Genomic DNA, 12,472 nt, shown 5'->3' with positions numbered 1-12,472 from the left:
GGCCGACGCTCTATCCATTGAGCCAAACCAGTCAGGGCAACCCTATGTCTTTTGATTGGGGCATTTAATCCATTTACATTTAGAGTTATTATTGATAGGTACTTGTTTGTCGCCATTTTTATTCTTTACCCCTGTGTTCCTTCTTCGCTTCCTATTTCTTTTTTTTACAGCAGACCCTTTAGCATTTCTTGCATTACTGGTTTGGTGGTAATAAACTCCCTTAGTCCTTTTTTGTCTGTGAAGCTCCTGTTTTCATCTTCAATTTTGATTGATAACCTTGCTGGGTACAGTATTCTTGGATTCAGACCCTTCCTTTGCATGAGTTTGTATATTTCATCCCATTCCCTCTGGCCTGATGTGTTTCTGTTGAGAAATCAGTCGCTAGTCTAATGGGGGATCCTTTGTAGGTAACTTTCTGTCTCTCTCTGGCTGCTTTTAAGATTCTTACTTTGTCATTGGTGTTTGCCAATTTAATTCTAATTTGCCTTGGTGTTGGTCTTTTGGGGTTCATTTTGCTTGGGACTCTGTCAGCTTTTTGGATTTGTGTGGGGTTTTTCTTCCCTATATCAGGGAAGTTTTCTGTCATTATTTCTTCAAACAGGTTTTCTATTCCTTGCTAAGTTTCCTCTCCTTCTGGAAGCCCTGTTATGCAGATGTTGTTTTGTTTAGTGTTGTCCCAAAGTTCCTTTAGGCTCTCCTGCTTTTTAATTTTTTTTTCTAGTTGCTGCTCTACTTGGGTATTTTTTCCTACCTTGTCTTCTAGCTCACTGATGCGGTCCTCTGCTTCTTCTAGTCTACTCTTGATGCTTTCCTATTGAGTTCTTTACAGCAGCAATGTCATTTTTCATTTCTTCTTGGTTCTTCTTCATTTCCTCTTGGTTCTTACACATATTGTCAAATTTGTCTTCCATTCTTTTCATCCACCTTATGACCATTTCTCTGAATTCTTTCTCTGACAGGTTGCTTGCCTCCATTTCGTTTACTTCCTTTTCTGGTGATGCCTGCTTTTCTTTCATATGCGGGCTGTTTCTTTGTCTCCCCATGATCTCTCTTCTCTGGGTGTCTGGTTATGTAGTTCTCTCTCTCCTGCAAGGCTGGTCTTCAGAGGCCAAGAGCCGAGTATAGCTCCTCACTTGCTCGCCAGTATATTAAACATTTATACAGTGGCCTTAGCTGGGTTCAGCCCTGTATCCAGTCCAGATGGTGTCAACAACCATTACTCTCAAGGCTGCATCCTTGGAAATCAGGAAATGTATTCTTATAGCACACTCTGCCACTAACAAGCAGTTATGTGCTGTTAGGCCAGTACTTACTCAGGGCTGCCATTGCCCTGGGAAGCTCATTGAAATAGATGACTTGTATGTTTTCGTCCAACCTAGACATGACCAAGTCTGTGTGTTAGGAGTAAAACTAAATTAAATCTGTGTGGCTTGTCCTAGGTAGTACCATAAAATTCACAGTTGATGTATTTGTGTGTGTGTGTAAAACAAGTATGTATGGAGAACTCATAAAAAATATTATAGCTTTAGACTATACTTTTTTTTATAAACCTAGAACACTGTTAACTTTGATGATTCCTTTTGAGTTTTAGTAACAAGTTATATTCTGTCCATTTAAACTTGCTACTTGCCCCTTTTAAATGCAAATCGTACCTAGATACTTGTGATTAGTTTTCTAATTTGGAGAGACTTTAATTGGTGATGACTTTGTTTATCATTATAAAAATGTGAAATTTAACATATTGATTTTAAAAAATACACTTGTGATCAGAATTTTGTTTGTGTATTTAAATAGAATTAACTATTCTATCTTTTTCCATTTTAGTTGAGTTGTATTCCTGGCCCCTGTCCAGCTTCAAATGATTTGAAATACACCATGACTCGTTTAGCGGTAGATGGAGCTGATATTTATATTGTGGAGCATGGTTGTGCTACAAATATAAAGGTACATGTTTGTCTGTTTCTTGTCCAGTGTAGTTCTTTTTCCTTTTTACCAAACCAGACCTCTATTTCTTAAAATACAACGCACATTTATAATTTGCCATCTGACCAAATACTACAGAATTCTAGGAGATAGCTGTTTTCAACTCATTAATGGTCTCTTCCAGTATTACTTTTAAAAGGGATGCTTTTCTGCTATTTTACTCTAACTGAATTATTATAACATTACTTTGTGGCAGAGATATAGACTAATAGTTTGCTTTTATGGCAGGGAAGTGAACTGGTAATATTTTTCAAAGATTGGATTTTGAATGATTACAGGTTTTATACATTATGGTTCCTGCCTGGATCCAGAAAACATTTGTTTACCACCTCTGATTTGTGCATTATTATTTAAAATCAGCTTTGTTAAGATTTTATTATTATTCTAGCTTTCTTTCTTCCTTCTCTTGTTTTTCTTTGGACTATGTTCTATGTTCCTTTTATCCTTTTCTTAAATTGAATGTTCTTATTCTGTTATATTTATTTTTGCTATTGCTCTTTCCCCTTTTTCCTTTCCTTTTCTTCTCTCTTATGCAACTTGAAATAATTACCTATTATGTGGTTTATTCTAAGTTGCTAAAAAATACAGAAACTAGAGTTTTGTTCCATTTTCTTCATTCAACTTTAGATGGGGGCAATCCGGGTTGCAAACTGTAATCTCCACAACCAGTCGGTTGGTGAAGGGATAAGTGCAGCAATTCAGGACTTCCAAGTGAGACAGTACATCGAACAGCTGAATAATCCCAGAGCTGGGCTCCAGCCTGCAATTCTGCGGAGGGCCCACTGGCTAGAAGCTGGCTCGGCCACCTTAGGACTAATCACTGTTGATATTGCACTGGCAGCTGATCATCATTCTAAACATGAGGCACAGAGACATTTCTTAGAAACTCACGATGCCAGAACTAAGAGGTAAGTGAAATTTAAGATGAAAATTGCTAGATAATTACAGAGGAGTTTTACTGTTAGAAATGGAATCAGAGTATTTAAGTAAAGACCTAATATGATTGTGTCCCTACATGGTAACTCATTGACCTTCAACTTTGGGTGCCTTTGTGGATATTTGTTTCCAAGGAGTTTTGGGAGCATGTGTATCAATTTCTGATATAACCAGAAAAGTTATTGACCATGTAGGCCATTAGTTTATTAGTGTTTTCTGAAAAGTATAGTTTCTTTTATAAAATAATATTTTTATTGGTTTCAGAGAGGGAGAGGGGGAGAAAGATAGAAACATCAATGATGAGCCGAAACCGGTTTGGCTCAGTGGATAGAGCGTCGGCCTGCGGACTCAAGGGTCCCAGGTTCGATTCCGGTCAAGGGCATGTACCTTGGTTGCAGGCACATCCCCAGTAGGGGGTGTGCAAGAGGCAGCTGATCGATGTTTCTCTCTCATCGATGTTTCTGGCTCTCTATCCCTCTCTCTTCCTCTCTGTAAAAAATCAATAAAATATATTTAAAAAAAAAGAAAAAAGAAAAGAAACATCAATGATGAGAGAGAATCATTGATTGGCTGCCTCCTGCATGCCCACACTGGGGATTGAGCCTGCAAACTGGGCATGTGCCCTGACTGGGAATCAAACCGTACCTTCTGGTTCATAAGATGATTCTCAACCACAGAGCTACACCTGGCCAGGCCATAGTATCTCAGTTCTTAATACTTCATTTAGAGTACTATTACAAAATATTTGCAATTTTTTTCTCTAAAATAGAGCATTATTTTGATTTGATTAAGAAATAATTTTTTACTTGGCCCATATTTATAATATTTTGGGTGTATTAAATTTGCCAGGTGAAATAAGCTCTGAGATGCCCAAATCTATTAAACATAATCTATACTAATGGTTTTGTTCATTTTTTAGATTAAAGTTTAAAATTTTTAGTCCTTTTGAGAATATTTACTGTTTTTTTAAAACTGGTTTTAAATTATTTTTATATTTGCTTCTTCTTAGTGCTTTGGTTTATTTTAATGTATGCTATATGTCTCTTATTATTCCTACTTATTTCCATCTCACCATGGTGAGACTATTGTTTGTTTGTTTAAAATGGCAGAATGATTAAAAAGACATATCACAGTAAAAATGAACCTTTGTGTTTAACGTGTCTTTTACAAATATTAATAATTAACTTATGTGTAACTAATTATCTGCTAAAAAGTTTTTCTGTTCTTAATGAGTTTTTGTTCCATTGTTGTTTCTCATTTTTATTTTTTTTTTGGATTCTGTTCAGGCTGTGGTTTTTGTGGCCTGATGACACTCTGAGGAATAAGAGGTGCAGGCACAAGTGTGGCTGTCTCGGTGGCTGCAGATTCTTTGGTGGCACAGTGACTGGCCTAGATTTCTTCAGGCTTGAAGAGTTGACACCATCCAGTAGCTCTGCATTTTCAAGCACGAGTGCAGAGTCGGACATGTACTATGGACAGTCTCTGTTGCAGCCTGGAGAGTGGATTATTACCAAAGAAATTCCCAAAATGGTAGATGGTAATGAAATGTGCTAATCTTTTTCATCTTTATCCCTATGCCATCCGAGAGGAGTTCACTGTTACTGTGTTTAATTCAATTTTTTGAGCCGTCTCAGAGGTAGGATTTCATAGCCTGCCTTGTTTTGCAGGTGTTTTAACTAAAGCCAGATAAGATGTGAGTTTTTCAGATTTATGCAAGGCAAATGTAGGTCCACTATTCATCCAGACTTATTCTAAATATTTCCTTTTATATCATCATTTTCCTGGAAGCCAGCTTCCAGAGATATACTTAGGAATAGTTATGTTTTAAATGGTTGTTTTACCAGTTCACTTCAGTAGGAAAACTTAGCAATAGTAATATTTAGTAATATTTTTATGGTTGTTTTACCAGTTCACTTCAGTAGGAAAACTTAGCAATAGTAATATTTATACCATTGGCTCCCTGTTATAAATTATGTTGGCAAAATATTCTTATCTCTAAAATTAAACATGTCAAGAAGAGAAGTATGGTCTTTTCATAGAGTCTGTAGGATAACTGCAAATATATGCGTTTGGTATGAGCAGTGAATGGTGTATTCACTGGATATTAGATTTAGATTTATCTTGTATCTTTGCTCTAAAGACTTCAGAAATGGATTTTCCTCTGGGTTTCTTAGTTGTATGTTCCTACAATTAAGTGTAATAATTATTGCTTAAGTTTCTATGCTGTCAACAAATGAAATGTAGAAAAGTCTTGATATTTCACCAATATTCTTTTTTCCTTTGTTCATTCAAAACCATTAACTTAGCACTGCCTTAGTGGAAAGAGCTGGACTATATATCTACATATGCCTAATTTGTGTTTAAGTGACTTTTCACTGAATAGTAAGATAGAAGTGTGTACACATTATTTTAAGGTTGTTTGACTTCAGCAGTTTGGCTTATAAAAGCAGATTATCTTATAAAATCAGCAAACACCAAAACTTCTTGACATGGAAAGGAAAGAAAGTTGCTAAGTACAATTTACCTTCAGTTAAATCATCTTCTTGTACTATTATCTACTTATATTTGAATAATGTTTGTTTTTAAAGATTTACACAGGCATTTTCTCACTTAATCCCCAAACTATCATGTGAGTTGTATATCATCCCAGTTTATAGTGAATAAACTGAGTTTCATCACTGAGACTAAGGTGCATGAAGTCATATAGCCACGTACATGCCTGAGCAGAAGCTAGAATCAGCCCCTCCCCCATCACGTAACCTCATAGGGCTCTTATCACAGACCTGAGGATGTTTTCCAGATAAAACATGGTAACCAAATGCAATCATGTACAATCCTAGATTGGATCCTATACTGGAGGGGACAGAATGCTCTAAAGGACCTTATTGGGTTAGTTGAGAAAATTAGAAAGCATGTGGTAGTAATCTCTATAAATGCTACATTGTTAAGTCAGTAACTATATGGGGGTTATGTATTATCCTTAGGAAATAAGCCCTTGAGTATCTAGGTTAAAAGACCACAATGTCTGCAAATTTCTCTCCAAGGGTTCAAGAAGTATTATGTATGTTATATGTAAATAGAGTAAATGGGGCAAAACGTTTAAAATAGGAAATTCCAAGTAAAAGATATATGGTGGCTTTGAGCTTATTCTTGAAAGTTTTCTGTAAGTTTGAAAATTTTCCAAAGCAAAGAAGACAAAAATTCACTGTCTTTGGATTCTGGATCCACACTTAGGTAGATACTTTGCTTTGTAAAATTATATACTTGTGCTTTTAAAAAAATCATTATACTTAAAAACAAGAAATTGAATTAAGTTGCCATGTTATTCATAAATTGCTTTTGAAATTACTGTGTTCACATAACCTGCTTTTGTTGGTTGGTGTAGGTCATGTGAACAGCATGAAGAGGAAAGAATGGGAGAATAAATCAGGAGGAATGGAAGTGGAGAGGAAGACTCAGCACCTGAGCCTGCAGGTCCCCATGCGCTGTCACAGCTCGTCCTCGTCCTCAGATGACAACAGCAGCTCCAGCGCGGCCCAGCCTTTACTGGCTGCGGACAAGGAAAGCCCCTCCTCTGTGGCTGATGACCCTGTGCCTCAGAAGGAATTCCTGCATGGAATGAAAAGAGATGATGGCCCAGTGAGGTCAGTTACCAAGTAGATGCGGGAACCTGCTCACAATGGGATTATAATTGCTTCAAATTGTGACCAGAAAAACTTCTTTCCTCTTACCTCACCCACTGTAGAAAATGTTTTTCTCCTCTTGAACATGTTTTTAAATGTCCATTTGCTGTTGTCTCTTTGGTTATAAAAGTAGAACATAAGTATTCATTATGTTCTAGGTATTAGGAAAATACAGAAAAGTATAATGACAATAAATATTTCTTGTCATTCGACCTCTCAGAGTGAACTCTTCTTAACCTTTGGGCATTATCCTAGACTGGTGAATATTTTTGTCCTCCTCTTTCTATAATGGTTGACTCCTCATTTCTTGAAGCACACTATCCTCTTGACTTGATGGCACATTTTAGGTTCTCCCCCTAACCCCTCAGCTAGTCCTTCAGGCTCTGTTTCCACATCTTCCATTTTTTCCTCCCTTCTTTTTCTTCCTCTTACAGTGGCATTTATGAATTGTTGCTATCCCTCAGAACTCTGTGCCCTTTTCTCCATTCTCTATCCTGTCTCCCCAGATGGTCTCTATAACTGTTTGGCTTCAATTATGATCTGTAGCTACCATGTTTAAACTCCAGGCAAGGCCTTTGTCTCTCTAAGCCCAGTTATCTTCTTGATATATCTGCTTGGATATTACACAGTGACCTCAAGCTTAGCCTATGGCCTTGTGCCTGTCATGGTCAGCTTGCTTTGCTTTAGTAAATGGCACCTCTATATCAGTTGCCAAAGTATTGGGGTTATTTGACTTTTTTCTCTCCAAGTTCTCTCAGTTAATCAAAGGTCTCTGGTGCATTTTCTTGGAAAAGCTTTTAAAGGATATGAAAAAAATAACACCACCTAATGAATAGATTAGTTTTCATGGATTATGGATAGATAATATTCATGGGTTTCTTTAAGTTTTGTTGTTGTTTTTGTTTTAAGCTTCCTCATTTTGGGGAACTATATGGGATATGAACACATTGTATTGTTTTGATACTTTGTACGGCTAGTTTATTGTAAAATTTTAGATTTTCATTTGTTTGTAAAAGAAATGATTAAAATTACTAAAAGGATTTTATAAGTACTTTTCTTTATATTTAGAGTAAATGATATGATATACAGTAAAGGGTAATAGCTTTGTTTTCTATTTTAGTGTTCCTACAGAAATTTCAGGAAATAGCCCCGTGTCTCCTAATAATCAGGATAAGTCAGTAGGTCAATCCCCTCTGCGGTCTCCCTTGAAACGACAAGCCTCTGTATGTTCCACCCGACTTGGAAGTACCAAGAGCCTGACTGCAGCTTTCTATGGGGACAAGCAGCCAGTCACAGTTGGAGTCCAGTTTAGTAGTGATGTCTCCCGAAGTGATGAGAATGTACTGGACTCACCAAAGCAGAGAAGAAGTTTCGGTTCCTTTCCATACACACCATCAGCGGACTCTAATTCATTCCATCAATATCGATCAATGGATTCCAGCATGTCAATGGCTGACAGTGAAGCCTACTTTTCTGCCGCTGAAGAATTTGAGCCCATTAGCAGTGACGAAGGCCCTGGGACCTATCCAGGTAGAAAAAAGAAGAAAAAGCAGACTCAGCAGATTGACTACAGTAGGGGTTCCATTTATCACAGTATCGAGGGACCACTCACTGGCCATGGAGAAAGCGTTCAGGATCCCCGAACTCTGCCATTCAAAACTCACCCTTCCCAGGCTTCATTCGTTTCTGCACTAGGTGGTGAAGATGATGTTATAGAACATCTGTATATTGTAGAGGGTGAAAAAACAGTAGAGAGCGAGCAGATCACTTCTCAGCAACCAGTGATGAGTTGCTATCAGACTTACCTTACTCAATTCCAGGTGGTTAACTGGTCAGTGAAGCACCCAACCCACAAAAGGACCTCCAAGTCCTCCCTGCATCGGCCCCTTGATCTGGATACACCAACCAGTGAAGAAAGTTCATCATCATGTGAACAGTTCTCTGTTCCAACTTTTAAGGTATAAATCAAATCATTAGTTTCTACACTGATATATTTATTTAGAAAAATGGATTTTGTAGATGTTTTCATAATTAGTCATTTTAGTTACCTTTCTGAAATTAAGGCTTCACATATGATAGTAGGTCTCAGGGTTAGTGGTGGGAATTATAAAGTGAAGTATATAAAATTGAGGAATAGTTAGACTTGATAGTTACAATGTTAGTCAATAAATGTAATAGTTCCTATAATACTGTACTCTTAAGATTAGGATCAAGTCTCTGTGAATCCGTATTTTCTGTGCTTAAAAATAAATTTTGAAATTGTTTTTTGATAGTTGGTGTTCTAATCCATAACTGCTTCTCTGCCAATTCAGTTCCACTCACTTGAAATTTGATGTCTTATAATTTAGTATGACTGGCTATTGGCCACTTCTGTAGTGTATTATTTAAATGGCTTTTTAAAGAAGAGTTAAAAATAAGTTAAAGTAAATGTAGTAACAATAGTCAATATGAAAACTATTTTATAAAATTATACATTTATAAGAGAACTAGAGGCCCAGTGCACGAATTCGTGCATGGGTGGGGTCCCTTGGTCTGGCTGGCAATCAAGGCCTATCAGGGGGCTGGCCAGCAAGGGGGAGGGACCACGGGAGGTTGGCTGTGGGAGCGCATTGACCACCAGGGGGCAGCTCCTGCATTGAGTGTCTGCCCCTGGTGGTCAGTGCGTATCATAGCAACTGGTTGACCAGTCACTTTGGTTGATCTGGTCGTTCGGTTGTAACAGTCGCTTAGGATTTTACTTATGTAGATTTGTTACGGGTTTAGACCAAAATTAAGCATATGAAATCTTATGGAACTGATTACATATACATATGCATTTATTTAAAGTGTTTTAATGTATTCATTCTTAATTCATATATTATTTACCATCGTGTGCCCAACATTTGATGAAGGAAACTATGGAGCTTATAGTTTAGGGGACAGAGACACAGTTAATAGATAAATGGGTAAGTATATGATTACAAATTGAGAAAGTCTTATGAAGATAATCAAAGAATACTGGGATGGAGAATAATAGATTGTATTGACAAGACAATTAATACTTAAACTGAGGTAATATTTAAACTGAAACTTAAGGGATGAGGAATAGTTGAGGATGAGAAAACCTAGGGCCATTACATTCAGGGCACAGGGATCAGCCTCGCTGAATTGCTAAGGAGGGAAAGAAGTTAGAGTGCTTGAGACCTGGAGAGGTAGCAGGGATCTGCTCCTGATGAGCTGGACACCTGAACAAAGGTGACAGAACAGGTATCAGTAGTTAGAATTTTATTTCAGTTTCATTGAGAAACTTGCAAGAGCTCTAAGGAAATGTGATGTGATGTGATGTGTACTTTGTGGAACTGCTACTAAGTGGAACTGAATTGTCATTAAGCAAGAGAGGAAGTGGGGTGACCATTTACTTAGGAAACTGGCAGCAGTCTGTGTAAGAGATGACAGGTTTGGGCTTATGTAATATTGGAAATGTGATAATGGAGATGAATATCCTTACAGATATTGAGATATATGTATGTGTGTGCAATATATGTTGAAGGAAGTGGAAACATTAGTAACAGTTAAAAAGTTTTGGTTTTAAGATTGTGCCCATTTCTCTTCTTGCCCAAGTTAAATTGCTCATGCTAAGATTTCAAAATGTTCTCTTTATTTCATATGAAAATATGTTGGTTTATGAATTTTCCAGTATAAAACTAAATGGTACTTGCTGTGCAGAATAGTACCTGAGAGATTAGAATTATTTTAGTATTTTCAATAAATCTTTTAGGTTTGATTAGGCAGTCAAATGTCTGGAGAAAATAAGCCAAGTAATTCATATCTTTAGATCACTTTAAAAATAGAACATAGGAAGTAAGAAAGTTATTTTTCTCCATTAAATCTAAGTAAATAGCTACCATTTAAAGGAGTTCAGTTTGGTTGTTCAAGTGTATTGTTTATATTATTTATCTTTCATTGATATTACAATCCAGCCTTTTCTATTATATAATGTTTCTATGGATTCTTTCCCACTTGAAAGTTGATTTTGCCAGGAAAAGACTCTAAAATTAGCTTAAAATTAAGCTCAATGTAAATGGTGCTCCAGAAGACAGAAAAGAAGCACTCGCAAGTGCTTTCTTTGTTGGATAGTTTTTTACTCTCACTGCTGAGTTCTACAGCCCTGCCCTGGCATTTGTCTGAATAAACTGAAAATGAAATTTCCAAATAAATATTTTCTATGATTTGTTCAATTTGTCTGTGAAATATTTATATCATACCTGTGAAAATCATATTAACAATGTAATCTGGATATTCACAAATAATCGGTCTATAGCATAAAATTAGAGGATAATTAATATTAAAATTCTACTCTATAAGCAAAATTTTATATTTTAGGTTATCAAACAGGGGCTCACAGCTAATTCTTTACTAGACAGAGGAATGCAACTTTCGGGATCAACTTCAAAGTAAGTGAAAATTATTGGCTTTTAAAGAGTAAAGTGCTTTTCTTGATTATAATATACATAAAGTTTATTCTAAAGAATAACCATTCTTTAATTGACTATAGACTTTATGAATAAATTACCACAAATAATTCAGCTGTTTGTCTGTGATGGCTTTGCCTACATTATAAGCAGTCAGTGGCATTTCTTTTAGCATACTATGCAAGCCATCACTGGCATAACAAGACTGGAAACTAGTAAGAATTCAGAACTGAAGTTTTCATGTTTGGAAAAGCTCCATCAAGTAAATATAATACAGTTCTCCCCCTACCCCCCCACTTGATATATTAACCATCTTTGATCAGTTTTTACTTTAGTACCTCATTTGTTCTGTCTTTGAAAAGTATTTGGGAGATGAAATGTCTAGTCCAGTTCCATGAAATTTTCAGTTGAAATAAGTGTAGGTTTAAGCAATCACTCATCTTAAGGAAGCTCCAACTCCTGCTATTTTTCATGGTCTTTGTAATATGTACTTTGCTGGTTACATTGTACAGAACACCATATACTCCTTTGGAAAAGAGAGCCGTTGATAGCACAGATGACGAAACAGTAAAGGAAGAGTGGACCCTGGATCAGCCCATCTCTCAGACCAGGACAACAGCCATAGTTGAGGTCAAAGGAACTATTGACATTGTTCTAACTCCCCTGGTGGCTGAAGCTTTAGACAGGTATTGATTTTGTCTAAAACTATAACTATTATTTGATAAAATGACAAATGTATGTTATATTATGATTAGTATATGTGATATTCTATATGATAAAACCCTAACATGCAAATCGAACAGTGGAACAACCAGCAGAAAGATTGCTCACTATGATGCACACTGCCCCCTGAGAGAGAAGCAACCGGCAGTGGCAATCGGGGGGCGGGGCGGGGACAGCGGGCAGGCAGTACCAGGCCGCCAGCCAAGGTGGGTGCCAGCGGGGGCCCCCCTGATCGCCCTGCCTGCCAGTCGCCCCATAGATGGCCCTGATCGCCAGCCAGGCTTAGGGACCCTACCCTATATATTGGGAACAGTCTCTTAGATTTAAAAATTAAAACCTGGCAAGGCTACTCTAACACTGAAAAAATAGGATGATGCAGTGATGACATGCATGGACTCTGGCTTGCACATTTTGTGGTTAGCCCTGATTCTGACACTTATAACTGTGTGACAAAGCCAATTGCTTAACTTCTCTCTGCTTCATTTTTTCCACCCATAAGATGGGAAAAATGGTACTACTGTCTCAGAAGAATCATGTTATGTACTACTTTTTAAAATCAGGGCAAAAATGTAGCTGGCCGTACAACAGCAAGATGCCTTTCACCTGTATGAAAAATATGGTCACTGGTGCATGTAGCATCCCAGATTGCGAGAGGGATGTCCGACTGCCAGTTTAGGCCCGACATCCCCCTAGGGG

The 12,472-nt window shown here is 37.2% G+C and overlaps 1 protein-coding gene across 3 annotated transcripts in view; it reads left to right on the top strand.

Annotated features, from left to right (window-relative positions):
- BLTP1 (bridge-like lipid transfer protein family member 1) overlaps nt 1-12,472 on the top strand; it is a 175,578-nt gene that overhangs the window by 65,526 nt on the left and 97,580 nt on the right. For all 3 annotated transcript variants that reach the window (XM_079771203.1, XM_079771204.1, XM_079771202.1), the window contains exons 25-31: nt 1,825-1,944; nt 2,611-2,891; nt 4,206-4,456; nt 6,305-6,563; nt 7,723-8,560; nt 10,965-11,035; nt 11,566-11,739. In XM_079771203.1, the coding sequence (XP_079627329.1) occupies nt 1,825-1,944; nt 2,611-2,891; nt 4,206-4,456; nt 6,305-6,563; nt 7,723-8,560; nt 10,965-11,035; nt 11,566-11,739 (1,994 nt within the window). The remainder of the gene's footprint in view (nt 1-1,824; nt 1,945-2,610; nt 2,892-4,205; nt 4,457-6,304; nt 6,564-7,722; nt 8,561-10,964; nt 11,036-11,565; nt 11,740-12,472) is intronic.

Source organism: Cnephaeus nilssonii (assembly GCF_951640355.1).
Source record: "Cnephaeus nilssonii genome assembly, chromosome: 5".
NCBI lineage: Eukaryota > Metazoa > Chordata > Mammalia > Chiroptera > Vespertilionidae > Cnephaeus > Cnephaeus nilssonii.
Note: the sequence above shows the minus strand (reverse complement) of the source record. Positions and strands in the feature narration are given on the sequence as shown.